Source organism: Chrysochloris asiatica, unplaced genomic scaffold (genome assembly GCF_000296735.1).
Source record: "Chrysochloris asiatica unplaced genomic scaffold, ChrAsi1.0 scaffold00202, whole genome shotgun sequence".
Classification (NCBI taxonomy): Eukaryota; Metazoa; Chordata; class Mammalia; order Afrosoricida; family Chrysochloridae; genus Chrysochloris; species Chrysochloris asiatica.
The window spans coordinates 5813591-5841049 of record NW_006408720.1 but is presented as its reverse complement, the minus strand read 5'-3'; the positions used below and the strand labels follow the sequence as shown (position 1 = coordinate 5841049).

At 35.0% G+C, this 27459-nt stretch overlaps 1 protein-coding gene across 3 annotated transcripts in view; it reads right to left on the bottom strand.

Moving 5' to 3' along the window:
• Positions 1-27459, bottom strand: part of FSTL5 (follistatin-like 5) — a 1065399-nt gene that overhangs the window by 83134 nt on the left and 954806 nt on the right. For all 3 annotated transcript variants that reach the window (XM_006872516.1, XM_006872517.1, XM_006872518.1), the window contains one exon: positions 23578-23727. In XM_006872516.1, the coding sequence (XP_006872578.1) occupies positions 23578-23727 (150 nt within the window). The remainder of the gene's footprint in view (positions 1-23577; positions 23728-27459) is intronic.

The window sequence follows — 27459 nt, the reverse complement described above, 5'->3', positions numbered from 1 at the left end:
AACCTTGCCTAAATCAGGTGGTATCAACAGTTGGGTTCTAGAGAAACAAAATCACAAGGATGAGTTTTCTAAAATAGTTCTTAAATCTGTCTAATTTTAAAGGCACAGCATAGTGGTTATGAATTGAGCTGTGAAACTTAAAGCTCAGCAGTTCAAAAGTACCAGCTATTCCATGGGAGAGAGATGAGGCTTTCTGCTCCTGTAAAGATTTAAAGCCTCAGAAACCCTGTACAGGGTCACTATGAGTTGGAATTGACTCTACGGCACATAACCAACATCAACAATATAGGGTAGAGGCATGTCTGCCCTCCACTTCATAGGAATCAACCTTAGGCTAATTTTGGATTTGGTCTTCTTTCCCTCTTGTGGAGTCAGAGTAAGTCAGACAAGGTCCCCATTTGATTTAAACAGTTGGCACTGTGAGCAGGATTCATTGCCATGTCTCCAGACCTATGAAATTATGAGGTTTTATAAGAGAAAGAATGAAGACGGTAGTCCATGGTGCTGAGAGGATTTTATTATTTCAGTTGTGAGTAATTATTAGCAGGATTAATTATGACTGTCAAAACCTATAATTGTAGAAGAAGTGTAACTAAAAGGATGGGTAATTATCTTTCATTTCAGGAACAGATGATCCCAGAACCATCAAGAAGGAAGAGCATGAATGGAGTTGAATCCCTGCCTGGAAAAGGGGGTGATGGCAGAGTCAGTGCCATGGAACTCCAGAAGGGATACACATCAGGCCCATGGACTGAGTAAGGATGTGTGCATACGGGAAGGAAACTGGCTTGCAGAATGTATCCTTTGGACCTTTGAATGTTAAATACATTTACTTTGTTGATATGTGACATTTAAGATGAAAATTGGGCCAGTGTGTTTTTTGTTGTATATATTTAAGTTATATCATATTAGGTATAAGTAAGACTTTTACAATTTTCTTTATTTTCTTTATTTAGAGACTGGTAGTGGTTACAAATTGGACAGCTAACCTCTAGGTCAGCAGTTCAGAACTATCAGATGTTCCATGGGAGAAAGATGAGACCTTTTGCTCTCATAAAGATTTACAGCCTCCAAAACCTTATGCAAAGTCTCTATGAGCCAGAACCGACTTCACGTCAGACCACCACCAACAACAACAACCATATAGTTTATAGGTGTCAAGTTGACAAGGTTTGAATGTAAATGTTAGGATTTGTGTCAACTTAATTAGGCCAGGAATTCTAGAGGTTTAGCAGTTGAGATGTACTTATTCCCATAGTGATGAAACATAATACAGGCATAGTCAACTCTATGATGAACGGTGATGAGCAGCCAATTAATTGAAGGGTCACTTCTTGGGATTGTGTTCTGCCTCCCATATAATGAACATGTGGGAAGGACTCTCTCTCTCTCTTCTGCTGGGGATGGAATGCTACAATTTAAATATAATAAGCTTCTCAATATAAATTAAATATATACACATATATATACATGTATATACGTTTCACTATTTTTTTCTTCTCTAGAAAATCCAGCCTAAGAAAATGGGAAGATTGGGACTTTTTAAAAACTACCTCATGAGACTATATTACAATAGGTATAAGAAAACAGTCCATTAGTAATTGCCTGCAAATACATTTGAATTTATGTATTCAAACCAGAAAAATAAACTAGTTACTGCTAAGTCAATTCCAACTCAAGGTGACCCTATATGTTCCAGAGTAGAATTATGTATCATAGAGTTGTCAATAGAGTGCTTTTTCAGAAATAGATTAGCAGGCCTTTGTTGTAGGAATCACTGGGTGGATTAGAACCACCAGTATTTGGTTTGGCAGCTGAGGTTTTAATTGTTTGTGCTACCCAGGAGTCGCTCATAAATATTTAGAGGGGAAAATTATCAATATTCAAAAGAATCCTAGATTTTGTCAAATATCTGATCAATGATCTCCAAAATTTATGATAGCATATGCATTGGTAATATTAATAATGCCACCAAATATGTATACTTATGCACTTAAGTAGAAAATGATCCTTTGTACCAACATATATAAAACATATATACAGATTAAATTATAATAGAGTGACATAAAAATTAATTTATATGAGATTAAAATTGAATTTTATGTTATGTGTTAATAGGGTAAAATGTCTCATTACTCAATTGTAATATTAACCATTGCAATCAATAATTATAAAAATTACTAACAATTTAAAAAATATTCATTTTTCAAGAAATCACTAATGCTTTGCATTTCAGCATTTCAGTCTTAATCCTAAATTCAATTTATTTTGATGTTTTGTTATAAAAGTTAATGAAACTGAGAAAAAAGCATACAGATCAAAATGTAAAGAAAATGCATCTAAGACACTTATTCGGGAAAATGTTTCACTAATTAAAAAAAAGTTGTTTATAAGTTTTTCAATTGTACATACATAACAGACTTTACAAAGGGACAATTCTCATGGTTTCAACAGCAAAATAACAAAAATTTTGGTAGAAATATTACTAAAAATCCTTTTCCAGAATAATCTCTTTGCAACCTAATTTTCAATTAAAAAAAAAACAACAACTATATTTTCCTACAGTTTCTACATAAATTTTTTGGAAAGATTACATTATATATACTGGATGTACTGGTTTTTCCAAATTGTAATTAGTATAACTTTGAAATATCCCTTTCTTTCCTCTCTTAAAGGGTACATAAATTTAGACTTTAGGCTTTTTAAAAGAAAGCATTACTATTTCTAACAACTTTTTAAAACTATCTGCCACAAGAAAATCTGTGGAAATTTATTTCATTTTAAAACATGTTTTTAAATGATTTTCAACATTTTATTATAAGGATTGCAATGTCCTTGACTTCTCTCTTCTTTTTTTTTTTTTTCCTAATACTACACATCCTCAGGAAATATGGCTCTACCTTACAAACATGATAAGTCTCATTTCATCACCTGCCCTGAGATCATCACTATCCTCTCTAACTTACATTATTGTAATTGCTTCCTCACAGGGTTCCTAGATTCCAAATGTATACTTCTCAGTCTTTCTCAATAGGATATTCATAGTGATATTTTTAAAAGCATTAGACAGACCACATGCCTCCTATTTTCTCAGAGTAAAATCCAAACTCTTTGCAATGACTACAAGGCACTGTATGATCTGACACTTGCTAGCTTTCTCTCTCTGATCTACTTACTTTCTACTCTCCCTTTATTGTCTTATAAACTCCTTCTTGGCCTTCTAGCTGTGCATCCAACATTTCAGGTACACTGCTGGTTTTTGGCCTCAGGGCCTTTACCGGGGAAGTTCTTCCCCCAGAATTCCAAATGACTGGCTTCCATAACTATTCTTTGCTTGTATCTCCTTATCTCAGAAGGGTAGTCAGATTACCATATTTAGTATTACAACTGGCCCTCAACCACAGCACTTCCTTTTATCCTCAACTCTTCCAATCTCACCTGGTCTTGCTCTGCTGTTTTATTTAAACCAATTTACATAATGTATAATATACCTATTTAAAATTTTTATTTTTTATTGTCCAGGATGGCTAAGCTTCGTCTCTCCTACTTTGGACATATTGTCCGAAGGAAACAATCGTTGGAGAAGGATGTCATGCTGGGTAGGGTGGAGGGTCAGAGAAAAAGAGGAAGACCCCCAACGAGATGGATCAGCCAGGTGGCATCATTGATGGACTCAAGTGTGGCAGCGGTAGTGAGGTTGGCCCAGGATCGGACATTGTTTCGTTCTGCTGTGTATGGGGTAGCTATGAGTCGGTTCCGACTCGATGGCACCTGACAACAACAACAACATTGTCTGTTTCTATCTAATTGATTCTAAGTTCCCCAAAAAAGGATAGTTGTTTGCTTTGTGGTGTGGTTAAGGTTACTTTATGTAATTCACACATTTAGAACACTACCTAGTAAATAGTTGTGGTGAATGTTTTGGAGTCTCTTCTAACTCATGTTATGGCTGTTGTGTGCAATCAAGTCAATTGGGTTTGAATTGCCACGCAGAGTACAATATCCTCAGAGGATTTCCTAGTAATCTTTCAAGGGGAAGAAATTCAAGGTTTTTTTTTCTCCCACAGAATAGCTGGTTCAAAGTAAATAGTTGCATTCAATATATATTGCTTAATGAATTAAACAGTTATAAATCTGTAAAACAATATAATTAGGAAAAAATTCAAAATTATTCAAGATGCCTAGACAATATTATGATCTTTAGTATTATTTTAATTTACAAACACAATAATAATCATAAACCAAGCTTGTTATGTGGTGATTGGTGGTAATGTGCCGTGGAGTCGGTTCTGACTCATAGTGACCCTGTACAGTGTTTCCGAGGCTATAAATCTTTATGGGAGCAGAAAGCCTCATCTTTCTCCCATGGAACAGCTGGTAGTTTTGAACTGCTGACCCTGAGGTTAGTAGCCCAACTTGTAACCACTATGCTACCAGAGCTCCTATGTACCCATGTTTTATTTTAAGAATTTAAAATAAAACTATTACTGTTCATTTTAATTTAATATTCATGGTAATCTTTGTTCAGATAGGTACTATTTTCCTCTTTTTAAATGAAAAATAAACAAAAGACAGCGGATACCAATGTAGGTCTCTGCAGAATGTGAAACTCACTTTTTCCCCAAGATACCTCATGATCTGTGTGATACATGACTATCCCAAATATAGATGAATTCAGGACTCTAATTTGATATTGAGTGTTAATTTGATTTAACTACTAATATGACTTTGTTAGAGAAACGGTTTTCAAATTCTGTCCTGAGAAGTCTGTAGAAATGAGATTTTCTTTTAGCTGGTTACTTTAACCCCCACTCTAATAGAACAAAGTGGAACAGTTTTCATCTATTTAGATGTCTCTGTAAGATTTTGTTTAATAAGAGATTCTAACACTTTAGAAAAATTCTACCTTTAGAAAGTGAACACTTTTAGAATGTGCATTGTTCTCATACTAGTTAAACAATTAGGGTATGGACCTCCTTCTCATATTAATTGAATTATTCAGCATTTTCCGAAGTTATGCCTTTGAAATAACTTTGCTGTCCATTCAGTTCTAACTTATAGTTATCCTGTGCACCAAAGAAGGAAACATTTCAGGGTCCTGTACCATCCTCACAATTGTTACATTTCAGCCCAGTGCTTGTGATTATAATGATTTCATAGTCAATATCTACAAATAGAGTTACCAGAATTAATATTTCTTGATTTCCCATGTATATGTTATTGTTGTTGTTGTTACTGCCAGGTCAGTTCCCACTCACAGTGACCCCATTCACAAGGGAAGAAAATACTGCTTCGTCTAACACCATCCTCATAATTGATATTATATTTGAGCCAATTACTACAGCCACTGTGCCAATCCATCCTGTTGGGGGGGAGGTCTTACTCTTTCCATAGACCCTACACTCTACCAAGCGTGATGTCTGTTTTTCAGGACTGGTGCTCCTAATAACATGCCCAACGTATGAGAGATGAAATCTTGCCATCACAGCTTCTAAGAAGCATTCTGGTGATGCTTCTTCCAACACAGATTTATTTGTTCTTCTAGAAGCCTACAGTACTTTGAGAATACTTCTCCAACACCATAACTAAAATGCATCAGTTCTTCTACAGTCTTCTGTTTTTTTCCCCCAACTTTCACATGCATATGAGGCAACTGAATATTACATGGCTTAGATATAGTACACGTTAGTCCTTAAACTGATTTTTGTTCTTCAATACTTTAAGTCTTTCGGAGCACAATTGCCTAATGCAAAGTTGTTGATAGGTGCCTTGGAGTTGGCTCCAGCTTATACTGACTATATATATACAACAGAAAGAAACAGCGCCTGGCCCAGCACCATCCTCACAATTATTGTTAAACTTGAGCCCTTTACTGCTGTCCGTCTTGTTGGGGGTCATCTTCTTTTTGCTGTTCCTCCAATTCTACAAGCATGATGTCTTTTTTCAGGGATTGTTCCCTCCTGAAAACATGTCCAAAGTATGAGAAACTAAGTCTCGACATTCTGGCTTCTAAGGAACATTCTGGTTGTACTTCCAACATAGCTTTGTTTGTTTGTACTCCAACATAGCTTTGTTTGTTCTTCTGGAAGTCCATGGCACTTTTAATACTCTTCTAAAATACTATAACTCAAATGTATTAATTCTTCCATGATCTTCCTTATTATTTGTCCAAATTTCATCTGTATTTCAGGCTGTTGAAAATACCATTTATTGGGTCAGGCACACCTTAGACCTCAGACTGACAACATTGGTCCTAAACATATAAAGAGATCTTGTGCAACAGATTTGTTTAATGCAATGTGTCATATGATTGTTTGACTGCTGCTTCCATGTGTGTTCATAGTGGATTAAAGGAAAGTGTTCTAGAATGTTGATCTTTATGTGCTCCAATTCATTTTTGACAACATCCAATTTTCCTAGATTCATTATACTCTATACATTCCATATTCTGCTCATTAATGGTTGTTTACAGCTGTTTCTCCTCATTTTAAGTTATGTCCCATCAAGCAAAGGAAAGTCCCAAAAGCTTTGCTCCATTCATATCATCATGGTCAATTCTACCTGAGGAGGTAGATTTTACTTCAGTTTAATTGAGAGTGCCTTGCAGCCTGAGGGGCTCATCCTCTAGCACTATATCTGACAATGTTCTGCTGCTATTCATATGGTTTTCAGTGGCTAAACCATCAGAAGTAGTTCACCTCTGCTTCTTTCTCCTCTTAGTTTGGAAGCTCATCTGATACCTGGTCATGGGTGATCTTGCAGGTATTTAAAATACCAGTGGCATGGCTTCCAGTATCACAGCAATATACAAGTTACCACTTTAAGACAAATTGACAGAAGAGGCGTGGTGGAGCTAATGCAATAGGTTCTTCGATTTCTTCACTGCTGCTTCCATGAATGTTGATTGTGCATCCAAACAAAATCAAGTCTTTGACAACTTCAATATCCTTCTCCATTTATCATGATGTTATTTGTGGGTCCAGTTGGGAGCATATTTGTTTTCTTTGTATTGTGGATCAATACATCATGAAGACTGTAGTCTTTGATTCATCAATAGGTATTTTAAGTCATTTTTGTTTTCAGCAAGCAAGGTTGTATCATCTGCATATCTCAGAGAGTTAATAATTCATCCTCCAATCCTGATGTTCTTTTTTATATGATCCAGTGTCTCAGATTATTTGCTCAGTGTACATATTGAATAAGCATGGTGAATGGATATAATGCTCACACAAACCTTTCCCTGACCCTAAACCTCTCATTATGCCCTAGTTCTGTTCTAAAAATTTGCATTTTGGACTATGTACAAGTTCCTCCTGAGGACGATTAAGTGTTCTGGAATACCAGTTCTTTGCAATGCAGTCCATAGTTTGTCATTGTCTATATAGTCTAAAGCATTTACATAGTCAATAAAGTACAAGTAAATATATTTCTGATGTTTTCTTCCTTCAGCAAAGACCCATCTGACGTCAGCCCTGATATTTCTAGTTCCAAATCATCTTCTGAATCTGGTTTGAATATTTGACTGTTCCCTTTGATGTACTATTGCAAGCATTTTTAAAATTATCTTCAGCAAAATTTTACTCACATGAAATATTAATAAAACTGTTTGATAATTAGACTATTTCATATTAATTTTTACTGTATTCCTATAAAGCATGTTTAAAACATTATATTATTCAATAAAATATATTTGATTTAACTTTATAAGTTTATATATCCAATGTAGTTTTTTTTTTATTGTGAATTATGTGTTAGTTTACATGGGATAACATTATCTTTTCATTCATCCTATTTTTGTATATGGAATAATCATTTAGGGACTCAACATACTTATACTATAAAGTTTTGGTATGTAAACCTTAATTTACTCATAACTCCTAAGCACATAAACTAAAACCAAACTTCTTAGTGTGGTGTTTGTTATATGATAAGCACTAGATTGCTAACTGCAAATTTGACATATCAATTCCACCAGCCTCATCTTGGTAATCATATACAGGGTCACTATGAGTCCAAACTACCTTGACAACACTTAACAGCAACAACATGACTGTTATTCTGACTCAGAGTGATATGGAGTATAATTGCTGCATTGGTTTTCCAAGACTGTAAATCATTAGGGAAGCAGATTGACAAATCTTTTTTGCTCTGAGTAGTTGGTGTGTTTGAACCACAATATTTTGATTAGCAACTACCAGGTCACTTTTAAAGTACATATTGTTAAACACTGTGGTGCTGTAGGATAAGCTTTTGACCACAAGGTTTGTTTGAACCACAAGGTCGGTGGTTTAAACTCACCAGCCACTCCTTGGAAACCATATACAGAGTTGCTATGTGTCAGACTTGACTCAAGGGCACTTAACAACAATAATTGTTGAACACATTCGCCAATATTTCTTGATGGAAAAAACAACAACAATAATAAATTTAAAATGCATGCCACATGGGTCATGGACCAGTTGTATCAACAACCTGTATAAAGATGGCTTATTTTACAATGGTGAATTACTGATAATAGCAACAATGACACACAGAACTTGGGGCTTAATCTTGACATGAAGGAAAAGTGAACACAGCTTGTTTATCAGTCTGACAAGAAGAGTGCCAGCTGGCTAATTAAGTGAACCTAATTTAAACTAATGATGTAGATTCTCGAGATAATATGCTAATGGCTGGAGGAGACTGCTGATGATACTTAGAATACTCCTGAAGGTGAGACTATAAGCCACTCTGCATCCAAGCAGAAACTGATGATGCTCTCTACAGAAGACAAAATGAGGTCAGTTGTTTATAATCTTTTATAAATAAACACAGCACGTGCATGTCATTCCTATAGAATGTTCAATAGTAAGAAAAACAATAAATGAAGCAGTTTGATGTTTAAGGCCACAGTGAGGTTATTTATTCCATTTAGAAATTGTGGCCTTTTACTTTTTCACTGAGGATAGGGATCATTTTAATGTATCTTCTGAAAACAAATATACCAGTATTTATTATTATTTTATTAATATATTTTATTAATAAAATAAATATATTTTATTATTTATATATTATTATTAATAATAATATATCACAAAGTTTGTAAAACCTTGTAATTAAGAAAATATTTATTTAATAATAAAATGTGGTAAGTTCAAATTTTGAAACTATATGGTCCTAAAATGCACATTAACTACCAATCTGCACAGTCAATATGAAAGGTCATAAATATTTTTCTTCTCAGATGAGGCAGTATAAAATACAAAGAATGCACTTCAGTTGGATTAAAAAGACCCAATGTGAAAGATTACATTTAAATAAATGCAATGATTTTGGTTTGTTTCCTTTTTTCCCCTTTTCAATAAAACTATATTTTGAGTTTGGACTATTATTACACCTGTCTCTTGTTTTGTGTCAGTGATGAATAACCAATTTATATTACAATTAGTATTCTTAGTTGTGTTTGCTTCATATACACAAGTTAGAAAGAAATAAGGTACAGTACACAGGAAATGTGGCTTCAATTGAATACAAAGAAAAAATAAAAATAAAACCAAACCCACTGAAAATGAAACCTACTGCCATTCATTAGATTAGATTCCAACTCTTTTAAACCCAATAGTATAGAATAGAAGTTTCAAACTCCTCTTAGTAAGATTACTAATTTAATGTGATACAGAGAGATTTATAAAATATATCACCTGCAGGATGTTTTAAAATTAGAAAACATCTTAAGGGAATTTAAAGTTGAAGATAATGAAGCATTTTTAAATATAAAAATAAAATCACTAGGATATTGATAATTTTCCTTAAGCATCCAATTTTGTGGGACTGTAATTCACATACTATCAAATCAAACCATTGATTGATTCAGCTCTGACACCTAACTACTATATAGAACAAAGTAGAACTGTCTGGTTGTCCAAGGGTTAAATAGAACTGTCTGGTGGCTCAGTAGGCTGCTAACCAAAAAGCAATTCAAACACACCAGTCATTCCATGGAAGAGAGGTGGAGACAGTCTGCTTTTGTGAAGATTTCTAGGCTAAGAAACATATGGAGGAGTTCAACCCTGTACTATGGTGTTGCTGAGTCAGAATCAATTTCACAGTAGTAGGTTGGTTGGAATCTTTGGGGAAGCAGAATAGCTTTGAACTGTTGACATTTATGTTAGCAGCAAGCACTTAATTCCTGCACCATTATGGCTCTTCACATAATAACTTAATGTTGTCGAGTCCATTCTGACTCATAGTGTTCCTACAAGACAGAGTAGTTAACCAAAAGATAGGTGGTTCAAACCCACCTGCTGTTCTAAGGAAGAAAAATTAGGCTTTCAACTCCCTTCTGTCCATATGAATGTCATGAGTTAGAATTAGCTTGAAAGCAGTGAGTGGGTACAGGCCTCAAGACTGAATGTACAAAGTTAGAGATTCTTAATTTATAAATTAACCTTTACATTTTTCATAGAATAGACTGTCACAGAAGATTCTAAATCATTGCAACTGCTACTCTACTCTCCATTTCATCAAGGGATTCAGCATCCTCCATAATTCAAGACATTGACAGAAAAGTTACAATCAATTCCATTACACACTTTTCCAGAGCTATGTGAGAAGCACCTATAGAACATGACTGTTTCTGTTTGTTCTCAGAATTAAATCCCCACATCTTTACCATAATAGGAACATATCTAATGTATAGTTCTTGCTGCTTCCTGTTCTCCAAATGGAGGGCAGCAACAGAAAATGAGGCAATAAGGCTGATAAATAGTGGCACAGAGCAGGGTGTACTAACAGGAGGTAAGGATATTTGTCTTTAGAGTAAATAATCCTAGAATATACAGAGACCATGAGAAAAACATGAATCATTGTAGCAGGTCTAAACTGGCTTCTTAAGTGAGTCTTACCCATGAAAGCACTGGTGATCTAGACCAAACTCCAGAGCAGGTATTCTGTTTACCCATTGCCATATATCCACACAGACTCATAGCAACCCTACAGCACAAGAATGTAAAGGTCCCTATTGGCACAGTTGTTAAGCACTAGGCTTCTCACCAAAAGGTGAGAAAATGGTTCAAATTGTGCATAAGAAAGATGTGATAGCTTTACCAGGATTCTCAAACCCGTTATCACCAAACTTATTCTAATTCATAGTGGTAGTTGTGGTGGTAGTGTGCCGTGTGCCATGGAGTCGGTTCTCACTCATAGCAATCCTGTATAGGGTTTCAGAGGCTGTAAATCTTTATAGGAGCAGAAAGCCTCATCTTTTTCTCCCACCGAAAGGCTGGTAGTTTTGAACTGCTGACCTTGAGGTTAGCAGCCTCACTAGTAAACACTATGCTACCATAGCTCCTATACAGCACAGAGCAGAACTATATATTTTCCAAGTCTGTAATCTTAACTAGAATAGACTCCCACATCTTTCTCCCACTGAGCACCTGGTAAGTTTGAACCACTGACTTTCCGTTTGAAGTCAAGCACTTTATCCACTGTGCTACCAGGGCTTTTGGGGAGAGTCAAAACAAGATGTTAATTAATTCATTGAAAATACAGATTTTTAATTTATTATATCTCATTAAATTGACTGTTAAAATGTTGCTTTAATGTTTGATAGAATTTTTACCTCTAAAAGTACCTGGGGCAAGATTTCTTCTTTCTGTCTTCATAAACCAGTTTATTTAATTAGTCAAAGAACAAGTGCTTTTTAATTTCTCTTTGGCCTGTTACTAACATACTATTAATTTATCTTTTTCAGCAAATTTTTTAATTATCATGAATTTTTACTTATTATTTTCTTTAGTCACTTTTTACTTTCTGTTAGTACCATAATCATACTTTAGGTTTAATTATGACCCTTGGCTTGGTTATATGCCTAAAGCCCTAAATTAAATTCCTAATTTCTTTTATTAGTCTTTTTCATAAAACAATTTTCTTTTGTTTCTATTGTTGATCCCAGTTAATTTTTACATTCTTCTTTCTTTTAGAATATTCTGATTTTCTTCAACTAAACTCTAAAGTTGATTGGTTAAATCTTTGATTTTCAGGCTTTTATTGTTTTACCTAAGATAGCAAAATTCAATCAAAATACATTCTTATTTGCAACCCACATAATTTAACTACTGTTTCCTGAGAATTAAAACATTAGTTTTATAAAATACTAAATTTTGCTTAATCAAAATGTGTACTTGCTAATTATTGGATGTAAGATATATATCTAATACATTCATCAGGCACATTAAGAGTCTTGTTCAAATAATATATGAGGATGAATAAAACATAACCCATCCTGAGAACAGTTAGGCAGGTTTGCATGGGCTAAGTGGGACAGAGGTAAATGATGAGGTATGCACAACCTTGGAAAAACAGGGCTCCGGATACAAGGATTGAGGCATGGTTTGAATGGGTGAAAGAGGAGACTAATGTTAAGATGCTTGTCTGTCTTTTGAAACTTGGTTTCCTTTGCCTACCATTGTAAAATAGACACTTGAGGGGGAGAGAAAGGAATAGCCATAAACATCACAATAGAAATCTTGTAAGTCCATCTTCAGCCTATAACTGATTGGAATACCTTAAAGGGGGCTGGAAGTTGCCCAGTGAAAGAGGCTTCCTGTAGAACCTTTGCATTGCTTAAGACCATAGGAGGAATCATGAACTCCAGCCAGAGTCCTCTGAGGTGGGAAATTTCCACATGGAAGGACAGGAAGACTAGCCTGGAGCGGCTAGAAGAACAGAAGATACTTCGTGAAAGAAAGACAGCAGTCTGATTGACTACTACAATAACAAGAAAGCTGTTTGCCCAGGAGCCATTGGGGCAAGTGGTAGGGTCCCCTCAGAGCAAACCCCCTTCCAAGACTGAGACTCAAGGGGAATACACGAGCAGGCATGTGGTCTGGCTGGTGACCACATTGGTCACTGATGAAGGGAAAAGGGAGAAAAACAGCAATGAAGTTGGTAGCTAAGTCCGACCACATTCAATAGACTTCTGTGAACCCAGGTGGAGACCTGGTTGGACAGCAGTATGGCAAGACCCAGGGGCTCCTGGGACCAGAGGCAGTGACATGGGCACAGAGGACTAGAGCAGATAGCAAAGCATCCAGCTGATATGAAGTGAGGGGAGATACACAAGAACACCCATACTTTCAAATGGCATCCACTTGACCTGGCTTCAATGGTTGGATGATCGGAATTTGACTGGAAGAAGAAAGAAGAGAGAGAAAAAAGAGTAACCTGCTACAATTTGATGAACTTTACCTATGCTTATGGATGTAGAAGCTCAAAAAAGGGAACAAATCTTTACAGTGAGGATCACTCCCAACCTCTCCCCCCTCGGTACACAGGGTTGACAGCGTTGGGCAACTTAGACATTAGCTACCCAAAATGGGGGGGCTACAAAGGCAAGAAGTGACTGGCTTACAAGCTTTCAAGAGGGAGCCTAGTTCCAGATGGGGCGGAGAAATGTGGACTCTCCACTGAATGATTTTCAATCTGTTGATATGCGGCTAATGAAAGGAGATGGGTATAAACTCTTGTGGTACAATAGTGAATAACTGCTATCAGGTTTGACTGTGAGGGTCAGAAATGTAAAAAGATAGATATTTTGTAACAAAAGGAGGGAGTGACTGATTTTGCAGTCCAGGACCTGAGGTCCCTGGGACCAGCAAGTGAGAAGAGCAGATTGCGGGACCCTACCCAGAGTAGTAGTGATCCCTGAAATGGTGGCGGAGATGATGATGTGGAGAGATGGAGTGGCTGGGGACACTGGACTCAGGGAGGGAGAGGGTCTGTGAGCTGAAGGCTGTGGGGCAGGCCTGTGGGGTATACCCGTTGGTTGTTTGATGATGTATGGAGGGGATTGTAATTACTGCAATGAAATGAAATACAACAGGATGAATGTAAAACTGATGTTTTCCCATGTATACCCACATAATTCACAATAAAAAGTAAAAAAAAAAAGCAAAAAACTATCCTCTGGTTATATTAAAATACCCATTGACTTCCAAGGCTGCTTACAACATTGAGCATGCATGTGAAATGATTCTGTGAAATAGATGAGTGACAACGGAGTAAGTAGCAAATCATTTGCAAATAAGCCATGGCTCTGCTTTCTTTTTGTCCAGTGACCTACATACGATCCCACAAATCTTCTGTTGATTGCATCAAATATATTTTTGAGGCCCTCTCCAGATTCAGATGGGATATACTCAAAATTGTACTTTGGCTGAATATGTTTCAATGGTTCTCAATTTATCCTATCACTGACAACATTGTACTTCAGGATATCATGAAATGTTCTTTCTGATGATGAATCTGATGTTGTTCATCTTCAATTTGTCATTTCCAGCATAGTAGACCACATGATTAATTCAAATGGCCAAACCTAGTCAACTTCACCTATTTCATGCTTTCTATATCAATCTTTAAGGAGCTCTGGTAGCGTAGTGGTTACGAATCGAGATACAATCTGCAAGGTCAGCAGTTCAAAACTACCAGCTGTTCCACAGGAGAAAGATGAGGCTTTCTGCTCCCATAAAGATTTGCAGCCTCAGAAACCTTGTACAGGGTCACTATGAGTCAGAACCGACTCCATGGCATATAACAACAACAACAACATGTCAATCTTTATACATTCCATTTTATTTTTGATGACTTCTAATTTTTTTAAATTCATACTTCATACATTCAGCCTTCCAACTATTAATGGATATTTGCAGCTGTTTCATTTTTTGTCATGCCACATTACAAATGAAGGTCCTTAGATCTTTACTTTATCTATGGCATTAAAGTTAACTCCACTTTGAGAAGACAGCTCTTATCCAGTGGTATTTTATGTTCCTTCTGACATGATGATCTCATCTTTAGACACTATATCAAATAATGTTCTGCTGCTTTTCACAAGGTTTTTTACTGGCCATACTAATAAGAAGTAGATTACTATGTCTTCCTTCCTAGTCTGACTTAATCTGGAAATTATTCTAAAACCGGCCCACCTTCTAATACTTTAAATACCAGTATCATTGCATCCAAAAATCATAAGAACATGAAAGCTATGATACACTGAGAGAAATGTGGTGGTATTATTTGCTATTGGACTTAAGTTCACATTATTTTTTGTTATGTTTTAGGTAGCTATCATAATCTGGAAATAAACTAAATTTTCATTTATCTAGTCTGACACCTTTTTTAATTTTTGTCTTACATTTAGTGAGTTCATTCTCAATTATTGTAATTATGAATATATTTTGTTCTAGTGCATGATTTTGTTTAAGCATTTTCTATTTCTCAGAAACTTTCGATTCTTCTTATTTTGTCTTTTTTATAACCTTTATTACCACTACCTTATTTATAAATTTTTAATTTGATTTTTATTATTTCTATGGAACACTTGAAAAGCTAGTAACACAATTAACATATATATATAACATACGCTTGTTATATCCATTGTCAAATAACAAGGAAACCGTAATATATTACACAGCAAATTGCCTCTTCCCCCTCTTACAGGTTAGGATTGTACAATACTTAAAACTTTTATTGATATTTGTGTCCTTAGTGTTTATGTTGCAAAACAATTCACATTTACAATGTAGACTTTAACCTTATTACTATTGATAGTCAATTTCCTAATGAATAAAATATTTTGCCAATTTTACTGCCCAGTAGTAGATCAAATTTACTGCTCAATTTTCCATATTTCTGAAGTAAACAATTTCCAGTTTCTTATTTGTTTTCAATTATATTGAAGTAATATCTTTTTTTTTTTGCCTCTGACACAGGAAATTATGTTCTACTTTTAGTATTTTTTTTTCACTGATCAGACAATTTTAGAATGTCTTATTTCTACTTGCCATTTGATAGTTTTTCATTCTGTTCTGATATCCATCATTTCTATTGAGAAATGTGATGCAACCTTATAATAGTAAGTCATCTGTCTTTTCTCTCTGTATTATTTAAAGATCTTCTTTCAGTCTGAGTATTTGGGCATGTCACCTTAATACATTTAGGTGTGAACTTGTTCTTTGCTTTGCTTTTCACTAGTTGGTTTTCATTGTTTTTCCTAAATTTCCTAAATTGAAGTATAAAAATTGAATTATTATATAAAATCCAGACTCATAATAACATGAATATTAACTTTTCCCATTGATTTCTACCATGCTCTTCTGAATTATTAGTACTAACATATTAGTCAAGCATTTTCATGTAATTTCTCATTTACACATCTTTTTATGTGATTCATTATGAGTGTTTGCTTCAGATCTATCCGTCATTTCATCTAATCATCCTTCATCATTGATTAAAATATTCTTTATTACATCTATTTATATATTAATTTCAATGTTGTTTGTTGTTCGGTACCAATCCAGTTGTTATAGACTCACAACAACCTTATGAACAACAAAACTAAGCACTGCATGATCCATCCCCATCTTCACATTTGTTGCTACAATTGAGACCATTACTCCTGCCACTGTGCCAAACGATATCATTGGACACCCTCTTCTTTTTCTCTGACCCTCCACTTTATCAAAAATGATATCCTTCCCCAGGAACTGATCCCTCTTGATAATATGTTCAAAATATGAGAGATGAAGTCTGGCTATCCAGGCTTCCAGGGATCATTCTGGTTGTACTTCTTCCAACACAGATTGGTTTGCTCTTCTAGCAGTCCGTGGTACTTTTAATATTCTCCTCCAATACAATAATTCAAAACATCAATTTTTCTATCATCTTCCTTTTTCACTGTCCAGTTTTCAATGCATATGAGGTTACTGAAAATACCATGATTTGGGTCAAGCCCACCTTAGTCATCACTCTGACATCTTTGCTCTTGAACACTTTTAAGAGGTCTTGTGTATCGGATTTGCCTAGTATAACATGCCATTTGATTTCTTGACTGCTGCTTCCATTTGTTTAGATGGATCTAAGCAAAATCAAGTCTTTGACAACTTCAATCTTTTCTCCGTTTACCTTGATGTAATTTATTTGTCCATTGGTGAGGATTTTTGGTTTCTTTATAGAGGTGAAACCCATACTGGAAGCTGGGGTCTTTAGTCTTCATCAGTATTTTAATTCCCCTAGCTTTCAGCAAGCAAGGTTATATCAGATGCATATTACAGGTTGTTAATCAGTCTTCCTCCAGTCCTGATGCCATGTTCCTTTCTGTAAAACCCAATTTCTCAGGTTACTTGCCCAACATACGGATTGAATACGTATGGTAAACGAATACAACACTGACACATAGCGTTCCTAATTTTGAAACATTCAGTGTCCCCTTGTTCTGTTTGAACATCTATGTCTTAGTCTAGTGTAGTTTCCTCATGAGCACAATTAAGTGTTCTGGGATACTCATTCTCTGCAATGTTTCTATAGCTTGTCATGATCCATATAATCAAAAGTCTTTGTGTAGTCAATAAACTACAGGTACTTGTCTTTCTGGTATTCTCTTCTTTCAGTCAAGATCCATCTGACATTAACAATGATATTCCTTATTCCACATCCTATTTATGACACCTGCTTGAAGCTCTGGCAACTCTCTGTCAATGTACCGTTGCAAACTTTAAAAAATTCTCTTCAGCAGTATTTTATTTGCATGTGATATTAATGATGTTGTCTGGTTACTTCCACATTCCATTGGGTCACCTCTCTTGGAATGAGTGAAAAGTTGGATCTTTTCCAATCAGTTGTCCAGGTAGCTGTCTTCTGAATGTCTTGGCATAGATAAGTGAGCGCATCCATTGCTGCATCAGTTTGTGGAAAAATTTCAACTTGTATTCCATTAATTCCTGGAGATTTGTTCTTTGCCAATGCCTTCAGTGCATTTTGAATATCTCCCTTCAGTTCCCTTGACTTTTTATCATATGGCCCCTCTTAAAAGGGTTGAACATTTTGGCACAGTGACTGTATATTACTTCTATCATCTTTTAATACTTTCTGCATCATTCAATATTTTATCAATAGAGTCCTTCAATATTGTATTTCAAGGCTTGAATTTTTCTTCAGTATTTTCTTCTTGAGAAATGATGAGTTTGTTCATCTCTTTTGGTATTCAAACTCCAGATCTCTACACACTTCATTATAATAATTGAATTTGTTTTCTCAAGGTGCTCTCTGAAACTTTCTGTTAATTTCTCATACCTCCTTATTTCTTCCATTTGCTTTTGTACCTCTACACTGAAGAGTATTTTTCAGAGTTTCTTCTGTCATCTATTTTGATCTCTTCCTTCTTTCTTGTCTTCTTAATGACCTTTTGCTTTCTTCCTGTATGATGTTCTTGATGTTATCCCACAAGTGGTCAGCTCACTAATACATAGGATATCCATCTTTATGAATTAATTTCATTTTTGAGGACATCCCAATTTCCCTAGATTTATACTTCGTACATTCCATGCTCCAATTGTTAATGGATGTTTTCAGCTGTTTCTTTTCATTTTGACTTGTGATCCATCAACAAATGAAGGTCCTGAAAACTTTACTCCATTTACATCATCACAGTCAACTCTATTTTTAGAGTGTCATATTTTGAGTGCATTCCAACCTCAGGGGCTCACCACTGGCACTATATTTTACAATACTATGGCCCTGTTTATAATGTTCTAATATTCAATATTCTTGTATTATTTGATAGTGTCCCACTGCTATTAATACAGTCTTATGTGATTAATGTTTCAGAAGTAGTCTTCCTTTCCTTCTTCCTAGTATGTCTTATTCTGGAAACTCAGCTGAAACCTGTCTACCATGTGTGACCCTGTGGCATATCATCCATCCTCACAGCAACACACTAACCACCATTGTATGACATACCATTTTATGATTATGAAGTAATTGTGTGAGGGCATGATTTATAATGTTCTAAAAATCATAAAAGTTCCATATTTGTTGTTCTGGTGTTATAGTAATAATTGTTGATATTTTGAAAAATAATTTAATTTATGTGATTATTCCCATCACATTTGAAAATTTCATTATTTATGTTTTTTGTTAATTTTTGGTTTGACATCATTGTCTGAAGGTGGAAGTTACATGAGTAATAAGTGATGTCAGCTTGTCTTGCTTTTGCATACCTGATAGGTGATATATAATCAATGAGTGTAGGTCTTTAGTTTGAAAACTGAATTTAAATACTAGTGTTTATTCCTAAAACATAGTTATAATTTTCACCTTCTGCAGGAAGTGGCCTGATTATCCTTAACATAATGCCTGAATTAGTTGCTCTATGTTGTATCTGAAATAAAAGTAAAACTAACTTGGTCAAAATCCAGAATTCTCAAAGAAAGACTATTTTTGTTGTTGTTATTGTTGTTTGTTTGTTTTTTAATTTGTTTAATGCTGTTAAGTCAGTTACAACTCACAGAGACCCTGCATAGTGTTTCCTAGTCTCTTTATTTTTATGGGAGCAGAAAGCCTCATCTCTATGCCATGGAGTGGCTGCTTGGCTTGAACTACTCACCTTGTGGGTATCCTATGAGATTACCAGACTCCCCAGAGTAAGACTTGTTGTTGTTAAGTGCCCTTGAGTCGGTTCTGACTCATAGCAACCCTGTATAGGGTTTTCACAGAACAGCTGGTGAGCTTGAACTGTGTGGTTCAAACCAACTTTGCAGTCTAGTGCATTAGCCCAATGAAATCAATAATTAGTGCTTATCCTTCATTATCATTTGTTGTTGTTGTTGTTATGTGTCTTCAAGTTGATTCAGATTCCAAGCTCTCTTATGTACAATAGAACAAAACACTGCCTGGTCTTGTGCTAATTTCATAGTATTTGCTACTTGAATCTACTGTTGCTACTGTTGTGCCAATCCATCTTATTAGGGGTCTGCCTTTTTTTCACTCACACTGCACTTTACCAACCATGACATCCTGGTTCAGGGATTGGTTCCTCCTGATAATATAAAAAACAACCCAGAATCTGAAGCCTGAAACCATTGTCTAGATGGCCCCAAAGAACAGAGAATTATTTTTAAATCTTGAGAGTTAATAAAAAGGTTCTGCGAGAGTGTTGGACCTGCTTCACGTGCTATGTCCTGTTTTCCCTTAAATTTATCCCTGTGCCCATTCCACCATTCTATGTTAGAAGCAATCATCCTGAATTCTAGAGTCTACATTTCCCAAATGAAGAAAAATTCTGTCTCAGGATGAAATTTGTCTGATATCTCATCTGTATTTGATTTCCATGAATCAGAAGATGAAAATTTAAATTTGTAGTTGATTTACGGCTTCTGGGATGGTGTGATATTGTGAAACTTTTTTCTCATGGGGCAAGGACATGGATTTTGTATGCCAAAAGTATATTATTGATTCAACTGTGTCCCCCAAAATATTTGTTGTAGATTCTAGCATCTATGCCTGTGGCTATAACCTTTGGTAATGAGCTGCCTTTGTTATGTTAATGAACCATAATTAACATGCGCTGTGACTTGAGGCTATCCCTTTTGACATTTAAAGGAGATTAACCAACTCTTGAGAGATGCAGACACTGACAAAGAGAGATTCCAAGCCCAAGGAAAGATTGCCCAGGAGATCAAAGAGAAAGGAAACCTCCTTCAGGGTCAACAGAGAGAGAAAGCCCACCTCTAGAACCACAACCTGAAGTCAGATTTCTAGTCTCTTCCTGTGGATAAGCATTTTAGTGGTTAGTGATTCAAACACACCAGCCCCTTCTTGGAAACCCTATATGGGATCACTGTGTGTCAGAACTGACTTGATGGTACCTAACAAAAACAAAACTGAGAAAATAAGTTTCTGTTACAAACACGCATTTGTGATATTTCTATTATTGCTGATTATATAACTAAAACCATACTTATTCAATCTGAATGCTGAATAAATAACCTGAAAAGCTGAATTATTGGCAATAAGATTGGAGGAAGACATATTAACAACGTGACATATGCAGATGAAACAATCTTGCAAGCTGGAAGCAAAGAATTAAAAAACTTACTGATGGATACCAAAGACTTACCCTTTAGTATGGATTGTAACTCAACATAAAGAAAACAAAAATCCTCACCACTAGACCAATAAATAACATCAAAGGTAAATGGAAAAAAGATTGAAGTTGTCAAAGACTTAATTTTGCTGAGATCCACAAGCAACACTCACAGAAGCAGCAGTCAAGAAATCAAAGGACATATTGCATTAGTCAAATCTGTTGCAGGAGACCTTTTTGAAGTGTTAATGCACAAAGATGTCAGTTTGAGAACTAAGATTCCTTTGACCTAAGCCATGGTATTTTCAGTAGCCTCATATGCATATGAAAGTTGCATAATGAATAAGGAAGACCATACAAGAATTGATGCATTTGAGAATATTAAAAGTACCATGAACTGCCAGAAAAGCAAATAAATCTGTGTTGGGAGAAGTAAATCCAGAATTTTACTTAGAGTCCAGGATAGCAAGACTTTGTCTCTCATACTCTGAACATAATATCATAAGAGACTTTGTCTCTTATATTCTGAACATAATATCAGAAGGGACTAGTTCTCCAAAGGGACTTTGGAGAAGAATATCATGGTTGGTAAAGTAGGGGACTGCAAGGTGAGCAGTTCGAAACTACCAGCTTTTCCTCGGGAGAAAGATGAGGCTTTCTGCTCCTATAAAGATTTACAGCCTCAGAAACCCTGTACAGGGTTGCTATGAGTCAGAACGGACTCCATGGCACATAACAACAACAAAGTAGAGGGTCAGCTAAACAGAGGAAGATCCCTAGCAGGATGGATTGTCACAGTGGCAGCAGCAATGGACTTAAACATAACAACTGTGAGGATGGGCAGGACTGGTCAATGTTTCATTCTGTAATGCATAGGGTTGTTACTAGCTGGAATTGATTCAAGGAACCCAATAACAACAACATATAACTAAGACACCTGGGCAGCTGATGTCAGAACTGAACAACGATATAAAAAGTGTCAGGGGAAAAACGTATTTGACTGATTGAGTCAGAATGATATAAAATGAAATATTTGCTACAATTAATTATTCTGTTATACGTGAGACTACAAGAATGGGTATCATGTAATTTGTAACCCTGGAAGCTTAAGAGTATTTTAGTAGAATGGCTTTTCATTTTTTTATTCATGATCACACTGTTCATTCCCATATTAGAAATTCAATTGTTAGACTAGTCACCTAGTAAAAATCTCTAATCCTCTAGTTACCTGAGCATTCTAGTAAAACTCATTTTGTCTTTTTATGCATGATCCCAAACATATCTCATAATGGACAATCAAAATATATACAGGATGTATAGATGAGTGAGTAGATGGCTGCATGAATTCACATAAAGTTGTTAAGGGGTATTGGAATGGGGGCTATATCTTTAAACTAGTTAACAAATCTGTGTTTCTTATCAGTGATCAAATTCAGAAGGACTAACACTATACAGGGTTGCTATTAGTCAGAAGTTGCTCAACCACACTTAACAATAACAACAACTGCTTTATGAGTCTATTGCATAACTATACTGAAAAAGAAAAAAGCATGTGTAAATGTAAAAATGCTTAGATTCCAGTTTCCCTCAGAAATTGTGATAGCAAACAAGTATATAACACTTCCATATACCAAGCTCTGTAAAAAAAATGCCTTATTTACATTAAATCATATAAATCTTAACTTCATGTTGTTGTTGTTGTTGTTGTTAAGTGCCGTCGAGTTGGTTCTGACCCATAGTGACCCTGAACAGGGTTTCCGAAGGTGTAAATCTTTACAGGAGCAGAAAGCCTAATCTTTCTCCCATGGAGCAGCTGATAGTTTCGAACTGCTGACTTTGAGGTCAGCCCGATTCGTAACCACTATGCTACTAGAGCTCTCTAACTTCATGAGATGCATTTAATTATAACACCCATTTAACAGATTATACGTATCTCATGAAACTATTCAAAGTATATTTCCACTGATGCTAGAAGCAAGATTCCAAAATATTCCAGAGTCCAGACACTAAAGCCAGATTGAATAGTTTCATATATTGATTTGAGAGTTGCTCATTGTGCTAGTGATTGTAAGTAAATTGCAAAAGTTGCACAGACCTGTATTTATTAGCAACAAAAAGTGCTAGTGGCTTAAAAGATAAGTTTTAAGTCAGGAGATCAGAAAAAAACAGCCGTAGCAGTCAGTGCTTATTTGAGATACTTTCTTTTTCACTGACCTTTGCACATATGACTTGCTTACTACATTTTAGTAAAACCCACTAAGCTAAAATTATCTAGTGAAGCTTATTGTTGTCTTCTGTTAGGAATTAGATGAGAAAGATTTCATCCTGACTTTTTCTTGATAATTTAGAATACCTCAAACTACCTCTGACTGAACTACTTCTTGCTCCAGACAGAGTAATCAACCATGGGTAGATTTATGTGGAACCGCTCACTATAATAATACCATGTACTGATCTAATGTTTTAAACATAAATATGTAAATTAGATATTTAATTCATAAGGTTCAAGGAATAAAATGAGAGGACTTGCAGAAAATACATAAATATTCAAATTCTCTAAAAATAATAAAAGTTACTAATGGTATTCAAAGGACAATATTGTAGCTACCAAGAACTGCTGTCTGAACTTTAAATTTTTAAAAAAGATACTTATTTTCAAATATGAGAATAATTAGTACCTGAACCACTTTTTGGGACTGCACATCCACAATAAGAACTCTGTCCAAAGTTGGCTGCGCAACATAAATGAACTTGTCTTTGACGTTAACAGCAGAGGCCCACACACACCTTTGAATTTCATCCCCCTCAGCTTTGGGGCAGACTTCATCCTGTAATTTAAGAAACAGAAAAAATAAAAATTTTAAATTATAATACAGATAACAAAATTTTATGGACAAAATTAATGATTGGTGCATCACTACTTTCAGCATCAAAAATTTTTTTAAAAAATTCAATAAAATCATATTGCAATCTATCTTGAGCTATTAAATGTGATTGGAAATCAATGTGATTGATATCATTTTAAAATACATTTCATCAAACCTTTATTTATCTAATGGAATGCCATCCTTTATTGACTAAATACATATACATAAGTAATTGCTTTATACTGAGTAGTAGTGTGGCACTATAGGATAAGCACTGGCCTGTGAAACACAAGGTTAGCAGTTCAAACCCACCAGTTGCTCCTCTGAAATCCTACACAGGGTAGCTATGAGTCAGTGACACTTAAAAAACCAATTATTTATAGAGAAAGCCTGTTGGCTCTGTAAGATAAGCACTGAACAGTGAAACAACCACACTGTGAAGAAAGATGAGACTTTCTGCTCCTGAAAAGATTTACAGTTGTGGAAATCATTTACAAGGTGCCTATGAGTTGGATACCAGCTCAAAAGCACTTAACAACAACAACTGTTTAAACATAACTAATGCTACATAAGCAATCCAGCATCATCCTGGAAAGCTCAGTCTCTTTAGCTTCTTTTACCAAGGGTAGTTTTGTGTGGAACTGCTCACTATAAAAATAGCATGTGCTGAGTTTCTAAAATAGTGGTAGCTGCCTCCCCTGGAATATTCATAAGTGATTAATATTTTGTGAAAATCTACCAAATCCACAGGAAGTTTACTAAATGAAATGTCTAATTTGTAGAGTATCTGAAGTTTCTTCAAATCAATCTGTAATTGTTGCTGTTAAATGCCATCGAGTCAGTTTTAATTTATAGCAACCCTGTAGAGGGTTTCTGAGGAGTGACTGGTTGGGAGATCCATGCTTATTATTCAGTGCCACACCAGGACTTAGGTAACTATGAGTAATGTTTTCTTTTTTCCTTCTTACAGTTTGATACATAATCTTACTTTGATGAGTGTCATGGCCCAAATTAACAAAACCCTTTAAACTGTAAAAAATTTGTTAACAAATCATTTTACCTTAAAACTACTTTCTAGTGGAAGAGTGTATTTCCTGCTAGATGCCCATAATTTGGCAAAAATTACCCTCTATTTCTTCCTTTGCTGCATTTTAGCAACGTTATAAAGTGACATGCAAGAATTTGGAATTTATGCTGAAAGATCCATCAAATGTAGAAGTATATGAGAAAACCACCTAAGTCAATTTTTTCCCCAGATTTATCTTTTTTCCCCCTCTAGAGTTCTTGTTTGTTAATTCATACAATTTGATCACAGAATATCCACGATGAAGTGAAAGATTTGTTAAATTGCACATAAAAATTATATATATGATAAACACATAATGATAACACAATAAACATGTATTTCAGTATTTCACTTTTTTAATTTGATCATTTATATCTGATGTCTAATTTCATGTATTTGCATACTCTAATCACTACCTTCTAAACTAAATTAGAATAATCTATTTGTTCTTTAGTTCATAAGAAAACACTCTTTCCAGCAGCATTTCCATTAACTATATTATTAAATAAACATGAAACAAAATCACCAGCATACAACATCAACACCACAATGAATTCATTTTTATTTAAAGATAATAACTACAGTGTGCAAAATTCATTTGACATTTAGTCACTAAACTAAAATCCTAATGAATGTAATTCTTAATATGTGTGGTAGCACAAATACAGTAGATGATTTTTTTGTGTTTGTATAAAATATCAAAAATAATTGAAAAGTCAGAGGACTTTGGAATGAGATGAGATGCCTTGTTAATTGTCAGGTCTTTATATTCTTCATACTTTAGACATAAACGATGGAGGACCTGGTTGTTGTTTGGTGCCATTGATCCATTCCCACTCATAGGGGCCCTATGCCCAGCAGAACAAAATGCTGCACCATCCTCACAATTCTTCCTACATTTGCAACCACTGTACCAGTCCACCTCATTGAGGGTCCTCCTCTTTTTTGGTGACCTTATACTTTATCAAGCATGATGTACCTCTCCAAGATAACATGTCTGAAGTAGGAGTGACTAAGTCTTGCCATCTGGCTTCTAAGGAGCATTCTGGCTTTACTTTTCCCAATACAGACTTATTTGTTCTATCAGTTCATGGTACTTTCAATGTTCTTCTCCTACACCATAACTCAAATGTATCAATTCTTCTAGTTTGTCTCTTTTTTTTTGTCCTGTTTTCATGTGTGTGTTGTTCTTTTGAATACCCTGTGTTTTGGAAATGTGAACTCTACACCCCCTGTGTAGTTTTGTCTGATATTTTTTGAGCTCTGTGATTTTCTTTTTTTTCTGTGGGGGGGGGGTATATATCTATATAGGCCCTCAATACATACCCAGGATAGAGTATGTTGTTCTAATTCCTTTAATCAATTACTAATAAAATATCATATTTTATATCAAACTGGTATACTGAGTGTCTTAGAAGAACATATTCTGTGAAAAACAAATAGTATATGAAATAGGTACTTATGAGGCATGAAGATTGGGAGTTGAGGTTGATGAAAGTCTCTGAATATACAAAATTTTTATAAAATATTTTCTATTATATGAAAGCTACCAACAAATCTGCCAAAATAATGGAAGGTGTGAGTGACCTGACACATAACTATTAGCTAAACAACTGCTAAACCAGGAGCAATTTCCACCCTTTTGTTTGTTATAAAACTATTCAACAGGAAAATAAAGTGCTCTGTCGGGAATTATGTTCTATTTGTATGCTCTCCCCATAAGACATCCCTGATCAGACTTACAATCATTTTTCAAAGTCATTAAAAGTTTTCTGACAGTCACCCTGAAGTTTCCCTCTTCATTTTATGCCATTATTTTTCATTATAGTATATTAGGTCCCATTTTGTAATGGCAGTTATTTTTTTCATATTACAAAGATTGATATTTATTTATGTGCATGAGGGTTGTAGAGGAATGCTTTTTACATGCATTAGGCATATAGTGGTTGAAAAAGGAAAAGCTAAAGATGCCAGAGATGCAATGTAAGATTAAGATAATACATTCTGATTAGGAAAATTTCCAGAGATATATCAGTGCATCATTAAATCATTTTTTAATAGAAATATAAACTAGTATCTACAGTGAGGAAAATAAATACTATATTAGAACTAATGAGGATATCACTAAATATGAAAAATGAGATTCTAGTTCATAATTATATTTTATCTAATATTCTTTGGCTCATTCTCATATTCAATTATATTTTTCTTGAATCCTTTTCCTAAATTTAAAAGGAGTGCAAGATGTAATGCTATGATGGTGTAAATGTTGATCTAGCAATATAAGTAGTGTTGGAAACCCTATATGGGGTCGCTATAGGTCAGAACTGACTTGATCACACTTAACAACAAAACAACAACAATGGTATCTAATTTATTAAACATGAAGAAATCTAACAGATTTATTCATTTATCTTCTATTGGATTCTGGTATTTTGATATATTTTAACAAATACCTATCAGTCCATGATACTTTCAATATTCTTGTCTAATACCATTTTCATTGAATTTTCTATGGTCAAAATTTCTTATTCATTGCCCAATTCACATGAGGCAATTGAAAATACCATCATTTGGGACAGGCATAACATAGTCCTCAAACTGATATCTTTGCTCTTTAATACTTT